Source organism: Colletes gigas, unplaced genomic scaffold (genome assembly GCF_013123115.1).
Source record: "Colletes gigas isolate AHSC1104 unplaced genomic scaffold, ASM1312311v1 Colletes_gigas_Sc00005, whole genome shotgun sequence".
Lineage (NCBI taxonomy): Eukaryota > Metazoa > Arthropoda > Insecta > Hymenoptera > Colletidae > Colletes > Colletes gigas.
This window is the reverse complement of record NW_025106634.1, coordinates 6,216,382-6,234,962: the sequence shown is the minus strand read 5'-3', so window position 1 is coordinate 6,234,962 and position 18,581 is coordinate 6,216,382. Positions and strand designations below refer to the sequence as shown.

The 18,581-nt window shown below is 47.8% G+C and overlaps 1 protein-coding gene across 9 annotated transcripts in view; it reads left to right on the top strand.

Annotated features, from left to right (window-relative positions):
- The window catches only part of LOC122394971 (protein bric-a-brac 2-like), a 253,470-nt gene that overhangs the window by 223,360 nt on the left and 11,529 nt on the right, over window positions 1–18,581 (top strand). For 8 of the 9 annotated variants that reach the window (XM_043392202.1, XM_043392200.1, XM_043392203.1 and 5 more), the window contains one exon: window positions 18,358–18,415. The exons of the other annotated variant lie outside the window; for it this stretch is intronic. Coding sequence is in view for 5 of the 8 variants with exons in the window: in XM_043392194.1 (XP_043248129.1) it covers window positions 18,358–18,415 (58 nt within the window). In the remaining 3 variants the exon portion in view is untranslated. The remainder of the gene's footprint in view (window positions 1–18,357; window positions 18,416–18,581) is intronic. 9 annotated transcript variants of the gene reach the window in all.

Genomic DNA, 18,581 nt, shown 5'->3' with positions numbered 1-18,581 from the left:
TCCAAGACCCGACTCGATCGCCACCTACAACTTCCGATGGACGTTTCGAATCTTGCCGTGCGTCGCGACGCGAAAAATAATTTTGAAGAATCCTAAGTTTTTTAGGGGTTCGAGTCCGACGACGGTGCCCTAAAAGTTCGACCAGCTTTTTTTCACGCAGCCGGATTTGATTGTCGTTTGGCGAGCGACTAGGGGGATGGGGGCGTAAGTAAATAGCGTTTCTCTGGGAGCGACGGAAATTACAGGCGCACGCAGGCTCCGCGTACGGAAAGAATACGCTTGTATTTTCCTTCTGGCCGTAGCGGGGAGATCGCGAACGATATTTCATTCGATATTGCAGTCCCGGCATTATTTCTCTATTTCAGTAGCCTGTTCCCCGCTCCCTTCGGTCCACCCTCCCGGGTTCTCGGGCTCTCGGCTCCGCCGTGGCTGCCTCCGCCTCCGCCGGAGAATAAATTGTTTAATTTATATTAAAAATAAATAGAACCGCGGAGAACGAGAGCGCGATTCCAAGCGGCGCTGCGCCGCGGACGGGCCGAGAAATATTACTTTTAATATTAGCATTCGCCCTCGCTTTCCCTCTCCTTCCACCCTTCCACCCTGCCTCCGTGTCACCCACCGCTCCCTGCCTGCTCAACCTGCCCCCCCCCTCCTCCCTCCCCCGACCTACCGCCGACAGCCTTCGTCATCCCCCTCTCGACAACCCTTACTACCACTCTTTTCCCTCTTCTGTGCGCCCCTTTCCTGTCCGGTCGGTCTCTCGCTCCTCTCTTTCCGTCCTTTCCGAATCGCCTATCCGCGACGCGGAACGCGAACCTTCTGCCAGGACGCGTGAGTTACGCGCGCGTGTGCCACCCGCCGACGAGACAACGAGAACGGTGAAAAATTTATCGCGGAGAAACGGCCGATACGCAGTCGGCTCGCCTCCAAGATCGATCTGCACCCCCGCGCGCGACTCCCTCCAATATTCGTCCGCGACCAGTCGCCGGAGATAATTCTTCGAACGCCCTCGAGACAAAAGCCGCGCGCGCGATCGACGATCCTACGATTCCCGGCCGACGAGCTCTTAATCGAAAATTCCGAATCGGTGAGTCCAAACGCGAAAAGAAGTCATTGTAGCTGTGGACGACAGACGTGTCCCATGCTCGACAGCAGAGTTTGCTCGTTTCTTCCACCGTGTGTAACATATTTGCAACGAAAAACATCTGAACGAGAACGTGGACGCGCGATGGGGTCGCGGGGCCGAGCGATTCTCGCGAGAGGAGCGTCAGACGGAATGGAGAGAAGCGACGGAAAGGCGGGATTTTGCAGCGAGCAGCGTAGTCGGAAGGTTGCTCAACGCGGCGGCGTCGTGGTTTAATAAGGAGCTATCTATAGCGGAGCATTATGTTACCTCGATACATCCGTGAGATGAGACGTTGCAATATTAATGCGTCTCATGAAATATTCGTCGCCGTCTTGCCATTCATCTCGCTCGCGCTCCGTACATTATATAGAGAGTGCGGGCGCGGGCGCGGGGGCGGCTCGCTCAGAGCGCGGAGGCAGCTGGAGCAGGCTTTCGGCGCGGAGACCGAGGCAAGGCCCGAGGGGAAAGCGAGGAGGGATACCCAGAGCGAGGATCTACCCACCGTCCTCTGCCCGTCCGTCGCGATTATTTCGCCGCCGCGACCATCGCGGAGGGATCATCCCCCGCTCGGTAACCTACATTTTACGCGATTCTTCCGCGATTTATCGACTTGGCGCCGCGTCTCGAAACGCGATGCGATCGCACTGACCCTCGGAATCGCTGTTCCGCTCTCTGCGGGTGGCGAAATTTTTAGATGGATGGGTTTGCACGCGTATTTCCAAAGACAATTAAGTAAAAATTGATTCCTTCGTAACGAGTAGCAAACGTCCAAGTCTTTTGGTTTGGGAAATGTAACGTGACGCGGAGCGATTGAATCGAGGCGAGGGCCGGCGTGCCGCAAAGGGTTAAACGAGGCGATCGCGATGCGTCGACTCGTCCTCTCTTATCCTGACGGATTATCGACGTCGGTTGTAAGCGGTGCGGGGACCGACGGGCGTCCAAACTATTATTCCGAGTCCCTATCGGCGCGCAGGGCTAGCGAACTTTGCCATTAGCGCGGTCTCGATGTCCCGAGGTAAAATCCGGTCGCGTAATGTATTACCCGCGGAAATAGATTATTGGAATTTAGAACGTTATCAAAGTTATAAACATTTCTTGCCATTAATATCGTCGATCTACCGAGGCGAGAACCATCGAGCCCGCGTCCCTAGCTATTAATAGCCTTCTTTCTTTGTCTCGCCCCGCGTTGCTCTCTATATTTTCCTCTGTCCGGCCCGCCTCTCCTCCTGCAGATGCTCGCCGCGAAACACCGGCGATATAGACTCGCTCGTGATAGATGCCGGGGCTGTCTTACCTTTCTTGCGGGCTGCGAAATGTATGGAGGATCATCCATCAGCCGTCGCGGGTGAAACTGCAAAAAAAGAAGTATTCCGGTGCCGCCGCGCTACGGCTGCATCCATTGCCACCAAATTAATTACCAACTATGCATTCGCGCCGCCTAAACGAATACCGAATCCGACGACTCGACCAACTCTCTCTCTCTCTCTCTCTCTCTCTCTCTCTCTCTTTCTCTTTCTCTGTCTCTCTGAACAGCCCCGTAAACCGCGAACTCGCGATCCTCGATGTTGGGCGTGACGTCGTACGACGAGGAAACTCGAAACGAACCAACTTTCGAAGAAATCGGGAACGAAACTCGCGGACGGGAAAACCAACGGGAAGATAGGGTAACAGAGAACACACAGCGGGATATAAAGTGCAATCAAACATCGATCGCGCGATGCAGGGACCTCTTTCCTCTTGGTAGGAACCTACGTGCGTATCGAATGCATACCATGGGGTTGCATCGCGCATGCAGCGAGGCCCTGTGTTTGTGTTTCGAGGGGAAACGTTACTACCCCCGGCGAGCGACCAAGGAATCGATAGCCCGCGTAACCGAGGCACAGGCACGTACGAATAATGCTCGAGCCTATCCTCTAACCGCTAAGTCGATCGAAACCGTTTCGCTGTCCGAATCCGGCTCGTCCGTATCTCCCGCGAGCTCACACAGTTTCGCGACCAACCCATCAAAACGATTCCTCCGCTTTTTCCGACCCACCTGGCTCCCTCACACCCAGAATAATATCAACCAGTTTCCACCCTTTGATGCACGACTCGTCCTAAGATTGTTTAGCTTTTCTCGCGAGTCGTTTGCACGCGTTAATATTCCTCTTCGGAAACAAAGAAAATAACAACCACCTAGACATTTGAAAGGGTAAAATCTCGGACGCGTGACAGTGGCCGTCAAACCGTTAAAACACGAGCTAGACGTACGTTCGGAGAGTCTGGATATTCTAACCGATCGAGCTCTACCCAGACGGATTCGTTGTCCCCAATCCCAATATTCCTGCAGCTGCAAAATAAACGCAAAGTAAACCTTCGGTTCCAACGTTTAATCCTATTCGTTGCTATGGGTCAGAGAACTGTGTTAATCCTACGACATATTGGTGTGCAGGTACGAGTTTGATGGGAGGATAGGGGCTTCGAGCGTTTAACTCTCTATTAAACGAATGGCATAATAGAACTGCGAGAACGCGCGTATAAATATATTTATTTATTTATGCGTTTGTTGGTCTAAGGGGGACAAATCCCTCCGATACAACGCAAACAAGAAAATATATATATATATATATATACACAAGGGTGTTTATCTACGGACGAGCAATCTTTTAGAAGCGATTTTACGGGGACAAAGTTGGATAAACTTTCCCTCTGTCTTCTCTGATTAAAAAAAAATCGAAATATTAATTTCTCGCGTACTTTTAAACCGAATTAATCGCACACATTTTTATCGAAACCGATTTAGTTACGTTTTTCGAACGATCGATTTCCCGTAAAAATACAGTATCGATGTTCGTCGAGGAAAAGAAGACCAAGACTTATTGTTTCGACGGCAATCGCGGTCATTTTCTTTTCGTTGGAAGCATGGTCGTCGGGACAAAGACGTTGCGCCCCGTTGCCGCGAATAAATGGTTCGTTTGAATGCATTTCATCGAATTTTTCTGCCCCGAGGTCGGCTGTTTCTTTATTAGTCAGCGACCGGGTCACAGACGAAAACTGTTTCCTTATTTACGCGATTACATCGTACCGACGTCTGTTTTATAAATTACCCTTCTCCCGTCTACGGTGATGCATCTCCCTCGGTTACACGGGACGATCACCGTGCTTTAACCCTTTGCAGTCTCAATTATGCACGATCCACGGAGAAATAATTCCCAGATTGATGCAACGTGTATCGAAGCAGCCATTTTTAAGCCCGATTTGCACGCGAATCCCGCGATTTCTAATACATTATGCTTTTGTATCGTTTGCAAATTTCATTATCGAGATGCAAACGTTGGATCCGAGCAGACCGTGTTCGAAGATTAAAAAATTTTTCAAACATCTCGCGAAATATTATTTCCGCTGAAAGTCTAGGCGTTTCAGGTTTGTTCCTGATTCTAATTCCGTTTTTTCGCGTTGTTCGAAGGCGGCGAACCGTGCTAGCCACCGGCAACAAACTTTTCCTATTCGTATCCCGTACGTAAAAATACTTCCCGAACGACTTAATTTGTTTCGAGCGGAATAATATCGTTGGCAAAAAGCGTTTCGCAATCGCGCAAGATCACGACACCCGGAAGCACCGGTTCCGGTTCGCGTATTCGCGGGCAATTAACGTGCCCGATTCTAATTCGAGCCGATTAAAACCACGACGTCTCGGCAATATCGTTCGAGCGATTTAATTTAATGCGGGGTGCCGACTCGATTGAATCCAAATCGATTCCCGGCGCGATTCGATTGGATTAATCCGGCCGATTAATTCGACAAAAACTAATTCGACGCTCGTCGAGCTCGTCCGAATTATTCTAACCTCGTTCTCGAGCCAAGTTCCGTCTGTCGTCGCTTTCGTTTCCGTCGTTGCCCCTTCATCGACCAGATTCCTCGCGAGCGATCTTGTTATCGCGTCGTTGCCTTCCGTTTCGACTCTTTCCGAAACCACGCGTTTAAACCTCCCCTTTTACGGGCCTCCCTTCCATTTATATTCACACTCCGCCAACAGTGATCTCCTTCTTTTTCCCATTTTCCCGCTACCACCGAACAAAACGTTCCCTTTTATCGCGAGAATTGCGGGTTTTTATTATTATTTGCATACATTCTTAATAGTAAATTTAATCCACATGAAATTGATTTATTAACTACAGATCAGATTAGACTGGACGTGTGAATATTTTCGAAATATTCGTCCGAACGCGCGATTTCCGGAAGCCGGCGGAAAGAATGGTTGTCGATTCGGCGGCTGGGAGTATCGTTCCGCGCGTCGTGACGCGGATCCGTCGATTAATAATTAATTTCGACGAGACGGATGCATCTGTAGAACGTCCGAGGGGGATTGCAGAGGGTGACGGGGCGGAAGGTCGCGGAAAAGAGAAGCAGGTGCAGGCGGGGGTGGACTTCTGAATTCATCACCGGACGAGGACGTTGCCCTCGGGCGGCCCGGTACATATATATTTTTTAACGGACCGGGCACCGCGATTAAAGAGTCGAGAACAAAAGTCACCGCGGAGCCAACGTAATTCCATCCTCGCGAATCTTCCGTGCCTCGAGACTCGATTCGAACGGATCCAGAAATCGAGCGCGCGATCGATCGTAATCGCGCGCCATTTTCGAATTCTCTCTCCAAGAGATCCGTGATGCAACGCAGCGCGACTTTCTTGCGGACTTTTTTCCTTCGAGCGTGATTTCTATCTGCCGGGAAAGACGTAAATATTTTACGATAATTGGGAATTAATTGAATTCCCGTAAACAAAGCTTAGTATATGAAATTATACGGATATCGAGGATTTGATTAGATCGCGGATGTTCATGCAAATGTATATTTTATATGCAAATGCATATTTTGCATGCAAATGTGTGGAATACATGCAAATATACCAAGCATATGCACTTATATGCAAAATGTGTAAAACGTCATCGTCATCTTTATCGTCACGGGTATCGGTATCGTCATCGTCATCGTTCTGCATATACTTGCATACGGTTTGCATATAATAACGTATAAGTGCATACAAATTATGCAGATGTACGTTATGATACACGAATCGGTTATAGCTTGGATACGATAGAGTGAAAACTTTAAATATATTATTAATAAAGAATTTTCTTCTCTCGGAAGAGTCTGAGAGTCGTAAAGAATTAAAATGTTTCCGTTTTATTACTATTTTCTGTGGCCGTAGCTAGTAAGCGAAGCTTTAGTTTCAATTATTATAAAATATTTATTGGTCTTTCCAAATAGATGAACTTAAACGTTACAGACGGACGTCTGGACACACCAGACAATATATTTTTATCGTTTTAAACGAACAAACATTGAGTACGGTTAATATCGAGGTAAAATTGTCCGCGTTTCCTCAACGTTCGTCCAAAATGTCCGTTCCGCGAAGGGTTGATAGATCGATGGAAAAGGCGGAGCCGTTTCGTTCGTGTTTCGATTGAAAAGTTGTCCTGAAAACGTCGTCCAATTAGCTGACGCGGTTTTCGCGACATAACGCGTTCGGTAAAAATTACCGCGCGGCATAGAAGGGTTAAATGTCGACTCGAGGGGTTAATATACATATTGAAATTATTGTCGTGTGCTCCGGCCTTTTATCCGCGGGAAAATAAAGGGAAATACAGTGAAACAGAGAACCGAGTGACGGTTGTCGGATAAAATCGCGGGCGAAGAACGAGGAGGAACGAAGGGCACAAGGGGCAGCGCCGCGCGTCGACGTCTCTCGTCGCTTTTTCCTCCAGACCGCGCGAAGTCATCGGAAATAACGCGATTAACTCTCGAAACCCTTGGGGAGCGAAACGGGAGAGGAGGATTTTTCCCGACCGCGTTGTCGTTCCTCGGTGATACTAATCGGTGCCGCATCACTGACACGGTATTCAAACGCGATTCGCTTATCCCGCTCCATCGACGTTCCGATCGTTCTCGAAGGGCACTCGATGGCATTCGCCATTCGGGAAAAGGAGCGCGCTTCTCGCGCGAACCGATCGATCCCGATGCACTTGGACCACGCGACCGATTCTATCCATATCTATATAATTCGCTTCCGAGCACGAAAATCCAATCTCCTAACCCCTCGACCGACGCCCTTGTCCCCCTTCTTTGCCCCGTTACGGTTACCAAAATATCCGATTCGCAAAATTGAAATAATATAGACCATTATTCGTAAGGGTGATCTCGATGCGTATAAGAATAAAACGTATAGTAAACAAAACGGCGTTTCGAATCGTAACACGTCATCTTTATAGAAAACGAGCGTGGCTACCGGTCGTAGTCGAGCATTTTGGGTACGTCGTACCTATTTGAATGGTATTAAACGGTTATGACACGGCTGGGCAGGTCGGAGCGAATCACGGCTAGCCCCGAAATAGCGTCGAACGTTATTGTTGAATTTAGTGAAACCGGGGTTTAAATATCTACCGGATGTTTGGCGTGTATATCACTTCGTAAATTTAAAGTTTACGGTCGTTCGCGCCGCCGCTCTCGGTTCTGTGTCCTCCTCCCCCGCTTGACGCGTTCCCTCGTTCGGCTTCGGTTCGCTCGGGTTTTCTCGCTCCGTCTCGACCCGTTCTCCGGGCTTTCTCCTTGCACGGAATCGGCAGTATTATTTTTTCTTTCTCGCCTTTGTTTTCTTTGCGTTACGAGCGTAACCTTCCATTGTGCCTTCGATTCTCTCTCTTGTTTATCTTAATTACCGTTGGGGCCGCGTACCGCCTACAATTCCTCGATTCTTCCCTCCAGCCTGCCCCCGATCCGCTCGCGGTCCTTTTCTTTCGGACGGTTCCGCGATCCCCTCGGTTCCGCTTTAAAAAGAATGTTCTGCTTCTCGAGCATCTTTCGGAGCATGATCTCTCGCGTTAGCGGAGCACGGCCCTCTTTGCATCGACTCGTTTTCTTTCTCGTCTCTCCTCGCCTTTGTTCCCTCTGTTTGCGCTTCTTGCCGGTGTATTTTTATAGTATACACTCGGTTTACGAGTACTCTTCGTTTCTTCTCCGCTCTTTGCCGCTCTGTACCGCGTGCGCTTACCCGAGTTTCGATTCCAGTCCCGACGAAATAAATTCAACCCCGTCCGTGTGCTGGCCGCCGATGCCAGGGGCGCAGGGGGGCGGGGGGGGTCGTTAATTCACGCTCCGTCCGTCCACGAACACCGGGGGCGAACTTTTTTCGCCACTTCGGGCTTCGACGAAGAAAAATTTTTCAAATTTACGACGTTCCGGCCGGGAATCGGTTTAATCCCCGGTATATGCGTGCGATCGTAAAGTATCGTTTAGATATCGGCCCCGTAGCAGTCCGGATTTCGAGAGCACCCGTTGTGCAAGGATTTCAGTACGACCGGTGCCCCGCCAATGGCAAATCTTGCGCTGTACAAACCCCGGTATATCTATGCGGAAGGTACACGACTCTAATACATAGTTCAGTACTCTATCTACATACGTGCGAGCTTACATCGCGCTAACTCCGTTCTCCGGCCAGCTACGGCCTACCATCTTCTCTCTCTCTTCGCTATTCTACTCTGCTTTACTCTCTGCTGCTACTGCTGCTCTACTCCGCGTAGCCCTTCCCGACCTCGCCCGTACACGTTTCTATCCCTATTCCTAACGCAGCGTCGAACACACCCCGATCTGACCGAACCGAGTGTGTTCGCCAGGACACGCGCGACTGCACGCGTGCAACCGTGCACTCCCAACCCCCACACCCCCACACACCCCACACCCGCACAACCCCGCACGTCACTGCGTTGCGAGTACGAATTCGCCGACCACCGACGTTGCTTGCGGCTTAGCACGGCCCGGCACATTATTCAACGGATAATCCATTCCTTATATGTTAAAGCCTGAGAACGATCTATCGCACCGATAGATCACCGACGCGCACGCAATTTTCCATTTCTATTCTCCTTCTTCTGGCCGAATACACTCGCACGCCCGGCCTCTCGATTTTATTCCTAAATCGACTGCCTTTCGATCCTCCGCGTGTGTCCGATTCCTTCGACGTACGAAAATACTCCGACACCCCGGAGCCCCATTGTCGCGACGGAGGAACAGACTGGCTTTCGAATTAGTCAAATTTATGACTCGAGCCGTTTCAGACAGAGTTTACAATATCGACTTGCCCTCTTTTCAAAGGCATCTTATAAATTGGTTATTACAATAATTGCCACCGCGGCGAAAGAGGAGCAGCGCAAGGAAAAACCAACTATGGAGTTTTTTTGTCGAAGAATTTGGGGAAAAAGCGCGGGATCGTTGTCGAGTATCGAGTAAGTCGCGATAGGGAATCGGATACGCGGGACTAAACGCTTTCGGAGAGAGTTGGCGTTAAAATCGAGTGGCGGGACGGGCCGGTTTTCGGTGGAAGCCAGCATATTTCGTCGCGTCCGCGCGACTATTCGAGAGGAGGATTTATCTGGACGGTCGTTTCCATCGACCGTGCCCCGTACGTGACTACCTGTAGAGTCCCGCTCGAAATAAAACCGAACGACGAAAAAGCACCGACCGGCAAAGAGCGCAAGAGACTCGTGAAAACGAGCGAAGCGTCGGAAAGAGAGAGCCGGACCGTTTGCTCGTCGAAACGACGACAGCCACCAGCGGTACACAAATAAACCTCGCTAAAAACCGTAGTTCCAATCGAAACCGGACGATTCGTTAAGTGATAATGACGGAGCCGAGTCAATGCGTCAACGGGACTCTGTTCTCCGCATCGGCGTGCTCTCGATTACCTCCGGTAAATTGTAAACAATTTCACTCTCCACCCTCAAATTCTGCCACCCGACTTCCGCTCGAAAGCGCATCCACCCGCCTCCTCCTCCTCCCCCCGCGTTTCCGTTATACTCCCGTCTTTTTTCTTCGTAAACAAATTCGTTCGTCGGGGAGGGATTTTACGACAAACAGCCCAAACGATGTTTGCGCGGGAAAAAAATTACTTTTGCGCTTTTCGATGCGCAACGCTTTTGTTTTCTTTACTCGGGCGTGAGTAAACTCCGTCGCTATCCACCCCCGTGGCACTCAAAAGACCAGAGTCGATATTCTCTTTTATCAAAAACTCCTAACGAATTTCTAAATTTCATTTGCAACCTTCGTTGTGGCGTTTGTAGCTATGAAAGTCAGCAAAGAGATATCGTGCGTTTTATGGCCGATCCCTCCACACTCTTTCCCCGGTAATAATGTCGCGTAGCTCAGGTTTTACGTCGGGATATCCTGCAGATACGGTTCGAGTTTCGTCGCGATCCTTCCTGCCCTTTTCCCACGATTCGACGTCAAACGAATAAAGTTTCATTTATTCAGTACCGCGATCACTTTGTACTCGGGGCATTGCTAGGCGGACAAATAAAAAATACTATCGTTTTACGCTCGTTCTTCGATAATACGAGCTCTTTAAACGTTCGCTGACAACAAATCGAACGCACGGCTGTGAACTTGATAAAACCGTAACGATAAAACGATATCGGTAGGAAATTCTAGGCCAGAACAGCCTCTTAAATTCTAGATCGACGAAAATTTCTTGAATATTACCGGGGAATTTGATAGGGCGGTGCGATCCTGCGGCTGAAACCCGCTATTTTCGGCGCATCCTGTGTACCGATGAATAAAACACGGCTCGTTCGTATTCGTTTGCACGCGGCCAGCGAGAGGAGAAACGATTGACAGGAACAGAGAGGGAAACTTGAACGCGGCGACTATCGGTGGAATAGTTTGAGCGCGATATCGGTGAATAAAATATCAGCGCGTGCGTGGCGAGAGAGCTGGAGGCAGAGAGAGGATCGCGTGTGTCGGGATAAACGCGCGCGGGACGTGTGGACGCGCAGATTCGCGGCTCGTGTGTTTTTGCGCGAGACCACGGTTCTCTCCGCGTCTCCGCGACAATTAACGCGCGTGCTCCGAGTTATTCTCTTTCTTTTACTCTTTCCCCCGTTGTCTCTCTCCCGTGGCATCGTACCACGCTGCCCGACCACGCTTTTGTCACGTGCTCCTCTCTTGTCCTCGAATTCACCATTTTCTTGAACTTCATACGATCGAATCTAAACGTATTTAACATAGACTCATCCGTGAATATTGCCCTCGACCACTAGGTTCAGAGATTTTTTCAAACTCACGGGATATTCCTATCTATTATTGCACGTTCGGCCTTTCTTAAACTTCCGAACGCGCCGTTTCATAAAACCGTAAATATTGTTGTCCGCTTCCGATGTTGATTCCCATCGAATGTTATATTCGCGAAATTCATAAAAATCCAACGTTGCACGGGCAAACCGTTAAAGAAATTGAAATTTCCATTATTTCTTTTCCGCGACCCGGATGTTTTCGCACGAAGGTCGAAATTAACCGCTTAATTCCCGCTTGTTTTTAGACGGTAAAACAAATACTTAAAAATTCCATCAAAATATAATATTCAGCTTTACCGCGTGCTTTCAGTGGTTTCGTTTCCTTGCTCTCGGTACTTCTCATACTATCGTATACCTGATTTAACTTACTACTGGATTAAAAACGTAACGCGTATCGATCGTTAAGGGGTTGGAGAGGGTGTCTGGTCGATTCGTAACGCGAGGATCGGTTCGAGAGCGGAGGATTCGAGCGATCCATCCAGCTTCTTCGGAAGATCCTGTGCCCCTGCGGGTCTCCGTACCCTTCGTCGTTCCCGCTACCCTTTTCTCCCGATCTCGGTGTTCCTCCTCCGGCGGCGCTCCCTCTTCCGACGTTAATTTAGACGAATTTCATTAGAACAAACGAACTTTGCTAATCCGTGCTAATCTGATTAGAAATTTGCCGTGGCGCGGTGCATTCTGCCGCGTGAAACTCCAGCCGGTCGACGGGAGCCACGAGGACGTCGACGGCGTCGGTGGGGCGTCTGTGGCACCGGCGAAGGAGAGAACGAGCCTGCTCACCGACTAGCATTCGTCCTTGTCCCCGTCCTCGTCCTCGTTCTCGTCCTCGTCCTCGTCCCGTCGCGTTCGCGTTCGCTCAAATCCCCGTGCATACATCCTCTCTCTCTCTCTACATCCCTCTCCCGCTCTCTTTCGTTTACCCTCCTCCTTCCCACCACCCCCTCGCGTCCTTCCGACGCCTACTCGTCTCGCCCACGCCTATATCCTTGCCCGGCAAATATTTGCAGGAATTAGCAACGATAGACGACTACCTCGTAAATTCTCCTCGCCGGAAGGTTCACGGGATTTTCCGTGAGAATGCTCGGGAAACTGTGAATTCGAAGCCCTTCTTAATTAGGCCAACCGTCGCTCGTCCGCCTCCGGGTTACGACTTTTGTTTATCGCCGTCCTTCTGGATTCCCGACGCCCGACGAAAATCGCGAAACCCCCGTGAAAAACAACCGATGTGTCGCGCGATCCGCGATGACGTTGCGAAATTTCCGACCGGTGGAAGTTTCACCACCCCCCGAAAGAAACTTTCCGCGAGCTTTTTCCCTCCCTCCCCGACTCCCGGGGAAACGACAAGATTCGGAAGCTGGCTGCTTAGCGCCAGACACGAGCGAACTTTCGCGGGCCCATTTGTTACCGCCGCGAACCCATTTGTATCGTTTAAACGGTCCAACACTCCAGCCCCGAGAAATGGTCTACCATCGCGGCACCGTGTCGTGCAGAATGTAAAACAGGAAAGCTAATCTTGGTATGCGTTCGATCGTCATCGGCGAACGCGAGCCAACGATACCGACGTTCGGGGAATTATGGCTACCCTAACGTCGCTGGAAACTGATGAATCTGACAAGACTTCTTCCTTTTCAGTATTTTACGATTTGCGTGAAAGAATAGAACGAATAGCAAAAAAGACACCTATCGCTAGGAGGGATTCGGTCCAGGGGGGCGAAAGGGGAGGGGAAAAAATGTGGATCGCGTCCGTTCGAACGCCCCCGCTGGATAGAGTCGATCCGGTCGGAAATAGTATCGCGTTCGAGCGAACGCGAGAACTCGAGATTCCTTCCCCTGGAAATCGACGAGCCGATTCGAGCGGGTACGAGCGGAACGGGAGAGGGGAAAAAGTCGGAAGAATGCGAGGAGCAATTTTCTCGTTAATGCCGGCGGTCGGGGGCAGCGGGTGCGTCGCGTCGCTCGGCGTCGCGTGCACCGCAACGTGCATTCTTCGAGGCGCGCCCCGCCAACAGACGGACGGACACACGAGACAATGAAAAATGCACGCACGACAGGATGGGCCGTGTGTGCGCGATGAACTCGTAACCGCGGCAAACTCGATTTCCCTGTCGTCTGCGTCTCGGCGCACCGATGCACGCCGCTCGTTCTGCGGTTTCCTCGAGACGCGCGTGCATCGTCCGATCGCCCGCGCCGCGACGTTTTCTCCGCTACCGGGCACCATTCGATACCGGAAACTCTCTAAATTATTTAACCGGTATCCTACCGCTGCCCGAAATCGCCCAAATTTCCCACGCGACGAACAACAATTTTTCGTTGGCAACCAACGCGATCGGAATCAGGGATTCTGACCCTAAGGTTAGGTTATCAGTTACACGGGAACTGTATGGAGACATTAACCTGCTGGATTATGCTACTAACTTGCTCGTACATCGGGTTATAACACCACGATGTAACTGACCTAGTCGATAACGCGGTAAACTTTGTTGTTCTTTTATATGTTGTCCTATACTATTTTTTATGTATTCAACATGAACACAAAAATTAAGATTTGTAACGTATTGTTGTAATACTTAATCAAGAATAGTCTATCTTATTGAATGGTCGCGATATCTGGGTTCCTTCGATCCGTCGAGAACAACCGAACCCTTTACTTTTCTTTATGTTTATAAATGATGTGGTCGATGCTTCGTAGAATGCAATTTACCGGCAAACTTAAATTATTTTCTAGAATAACCTCTGTCGATGACGTCCCGCGTATATTCTACGAAGAAAAAAGAACCTTTCGAGTCGTATTGGGTCAGACGTTATAGTCAGCCTTTATAAGGCAAATTACTCGACGCCGTCCACATTCTACTTACTCGTACCGCCACATTCCCCTTAATCCGGAACAGCTCTTTCTTTCTCGCTCTAATATAAACTGATTTTGACTCGCTAGCGATGGAAATACCTTCCAAGTACTGCTTAACTAACTCGTTGACCCACAATTTTTACAAAATCTACCCAAAAACGTTTCTTAAACATTATATTTGCGGTAAAGAATTTTTTTCTCGAAAGTGGGTAGGATTTCGGGGGTATGTCTATTCACCAAAAATTATTGTAATTGACCCCAGTAGCCGAAAATAATTTTTCCAGAGCGATTTGAAATTTTTTTTTTCACCGAAAAATTTCACACTTTCTCGAATTTTTTTCTCGAAAGTGGGTAAGATTTTGGGGGTATGTCTATTCACCAAAAATTATTGTAATTGACCCCTGCAGCCGAAAATAATTTTTTCAAAACGATTTGAAATTTTTTTTTTTGTCGAAAAATTTCACACCTTCTCGAATTTTTTTCTCGAAAGTGGGTAGGAATTCGGGGGTATGTCTATTCACCAAAAATTATTGTAATTGACCTCAGTAGCCGAAAATAATTTTTCCAGAGCGATTTGAAATTTTTTTTTTCACCGAAAAATTTCACACTTTCTCGAATTTTTTTCTCGAAAGTGGGTAAGATTTTGGGGGTATGTCTATTCACCAAAAATTATTGTAATTGACCCCTGCAGCCGAAAATAATTTTTTCAAAACGATTTGAAATTTTTTTTTTTGTCGAAAAATTTCACACCTTCTCGAATTTTTTTCTCGAAAGTGGGTAGGAATTCGGGGGTATGTCTATTCACCAAAAATTATTGTAATTGACCTCAGTAGCCGAAAATAATTTTTCCAGAGCGATTTGAAATTTTTTTTTTCACCGAAAAATTTCACACTTTCTCGAATTTTTTTCTCGAAAGTGGGTAAGATTTTGGGGGTATGTCTATTCACCAAAAATTATTGTAATTGACCCCTGCAGCCGAAAATAATTTTTTCAAAACGATTTGAAATTTTTTTTTTTGTCGAAAAATTTCACACCTTCTCGAATTTTTTTCTCGAAAGTGAGTAGGAATTCGGGGGTATGTGTAACGACAAAAAATGATTGTAATTGACCCCTGCAACTAAAAATAATTTTTTTAGAATGATTTGAAATTTTTTAATTTCGCCGAAAAATTTTTCCATCTTCTGTTATAGTTATTCGGATAACGGGGTGCCTGATAATTCAAACACTGCTGTACCAGTTTTCTTGATTTCCCGATAAACGATACAGAGGTCGACATTCGTATTTTTGGTCGCGGGATATCTAAAAATACCGAACAATACAAAACACTGGAGTGGGAGAGGCAAATTTGCATTGGAGAAATTGCGTGCGGGTGATAGTGGTTCTCACTCAGCATAAAAAACTCTAGTTAGTGACGTATCGACAGCCTTAGAGATTCGTAAGTGAGAACCACTCTATAGCGACAGTTCGCAGGCGGAACTTTAATCGTTAATAACTTTTTAACGAAACCTCAATCAACAAATTGCTATTCTTGATTTTCGTCTTATTTTAGTTTCTAGTATCTCCCATTAAAATTTTTCCCAAAGGTGACCGAACACCCTGTACATCGTACGACGTATATTGTATATTATTAATACGTATTTCTCATCCATCATACATATTTATAATTTCAAATACACGATGTAGCAGGGACTTATATAAATTATAAGTATAAGCGTTCAACAGGTTTCCACACATAAAATTTTCCTAGCACATTCCGCGACTAAAAATAAACCGAAAATGTTGTATGCATCGTTGAAAACTTATTAAGTCTCTATTCGCGATTGCGAATACGTATTCCTAGTCGCGTGGAAAAAAAAAAATTCTATCGTCGATGTTTCGCGAGGCTCGCTCAAAATATCCAGTTACAAACTTTACTCGAAATTACTTTAAATAATAAACTAACTTCGTCGTGTAACCTATTGTTACAAATAAATCGATACTTCGATTACCTCCGTACACGAAAGACTAAAGTATTGTTTCAAATATTTATCTCTTACTTTCGTTTCGCGGCTGGACGGGCGTCGGTGTAATAATAATAAGCTTACTCTCGATATTTCGCGGTCACACGGTACGCTAAACTTTTTTTTTTTACGCGCTTAATCGCATACCGCTGACACTCATTTACATAGTACGCGACTTTGGCGTTACATTCGACTCGTCTCTGTCGTTCGTTCTGCATATCAATACACACCGTTATCGATATTACTACGAGACAATTAGGTTTTATCAAGCGTTTTATGAAGGATTTTAATAGCTCGCAAACTTACTTAATACCGTGCAACTCTCTTGTTCCGTTCTCACCTCGATTGTACCGGGCGTAATTTCATCGTACCGTCGAGCGAAATGCATTACCGCGGTCGAGAGAGAGAGAGAGAGAGAGAGAAAAAAGAATAACGTTCAACAAAAATTCTTTCCGATTCGCTGCGCGCAGCCTGGTGTCATTATATGGACAGAATCGATCACCTCTACACGCTCACTCCGAATCGTCTCAACCTACTGACTATTCATGATAGTTTTGTCCTCGACGATTTCATTTTTCTGCTCAAGATTAATAACGCTCGTATCAACGACGCTCGCGCGTTCGGTTTAATCGCTTTAATTATTTCCCGAGGCCTTTACCTACCGCGTATCGCTTTCTCGTTACCGGCCGTTTAAAAGTAATCTAATTAAATCAGATCCTATTCCAGGTATTTGTTAGCAAACCAACGATTAACATTTCCACACAAATACTGTTTATTCTATAGTTCGTTCGTCTTACGGTAATAATAACTTATATTATAGAAGATACTGTACTTTGATACGATGTGGGACCAGCGATTTTAGCTAAACTTAGTATTTTGGTATACGCTTAAACGAAACTTTTTTTATCTGATAAGTGTAACAGGATTCGTAACGAAGAGGAATCTCGTTTCCGGTCCTGGATGCGTTAATACGTCTATTTTTAGCGTTCATTTTCCACATAGAGTACAGCTGCCTAATTCAACATTAATTATTCTCCGTTCACCAATCCGGGTCTCTCGTAACGTCTTGCGTCGCGCATACGTCCACGGTATGAATAAATTATGCGTCGTCATCTCGAAGGAACGTAGGACAATCACGGACCTTATCTTCTTATTCAAGGTTCTGAACCGTCGCACAGCCGCGCCTTGAATTACTATTACAAGTATTATTAACTCGAATGCTTCGTCTACATTCTTTCGTAATGCCGGCTCCGTTGTACGGCGAATAGAGCCCGTTCCGACGGTCTTTGTTCCGCCATTCATTTTCGCTCGCGTTTAGGCACAATAACATCCTCCGCGAGGATAATGCATCGATTATCGCGACGTACCGAGGCCAAATTGCTCGGAAATTGTTATTTTCTTTTAAAGATGGGGCCACGAAATATTATATTTTTCTAAATATCAAGGCTGTTGAGAGGAACGTACTGTCTCGAAAAAATTCTTATATTTCTGGCTGAACCGAGGGTAAAAATTTACAAGAAGCGGAAGACACAATGGTATTAGATTTCCGCGGAAGTTCGTGGAAAGCGCGAGCCTCTCGACGGCCTCCGAGCGGAAATTCCTGGAGGCCGGAAGGCGGGGGTTCGAAATCCTGGAGAACGAACGCGGGGCGTAACGCAACGAGAAAAAAAGCGACGATGGGTGGAGGGGGTGGGGGGGGGCAAGAAGAAGGGTTTCGAGTTTGATAGAGGATCGAGGCGCGTATCAAACGAGAGGCGAGGCCCTTCGGCCCTTAAAAATTAATTTGAAAAGTCAGCCGAGTGGGTTCCGGATACGAACGATTCGGATATATGAGAAGTCTCGAGGTAGGCTGGGACCTTCCGTATTGCGGAAATCGCGAGCCGCGTCAGACCGCGGACGAAAACTTTTCAAATGAGCCAACTTTGCGTGTGTCTTGCGCTTTCGGCGCGTCTCGCAACCCCTTTCTAGAGTCCCGAAAAGCCTCGCATATTAGCAAAGTTGTCTCGACAGAGACGCGGGCCTCCGTTCTCCGGAAGCGGTTACGCCGCGATCGCGTCCGTCGAGCATCTTCCAGCCTCCGCGTACTCTTCCCGCCGAGATCGCCGCCTCCATTTTAACCCTATCCCGCCGTACGACCATCGAGTAACGCAACAGACCCAATATAAGAACGTATCTTCAGCAACGCGTTGATAATTTTAAAGATTCCCCTCGATTTCTACGTTTTATTCGCACGTATTCGACGTAAACGCAATCTCTACAACGTTCTTTTCTTTTTCTTGTTACAGGCCAAGTTGTTGGAGTCATCCCACGCTTGGCTCGGAGCCTCCACGTCGAGTATAGCAGGTAAGTTGCCCAACGTTTCTCCACGCTTGCCTAATGGTCTCTGACCGCTGTCTCGCGGCAGCGCATTTCAGGAAACGGTGATACCACCTAACGATCCTTTCTTCTTCGAGTAATCGATCGATCGAAAGATCTCAGGTCGAGAGGACAAGTGCGCGCTACGTCCGCT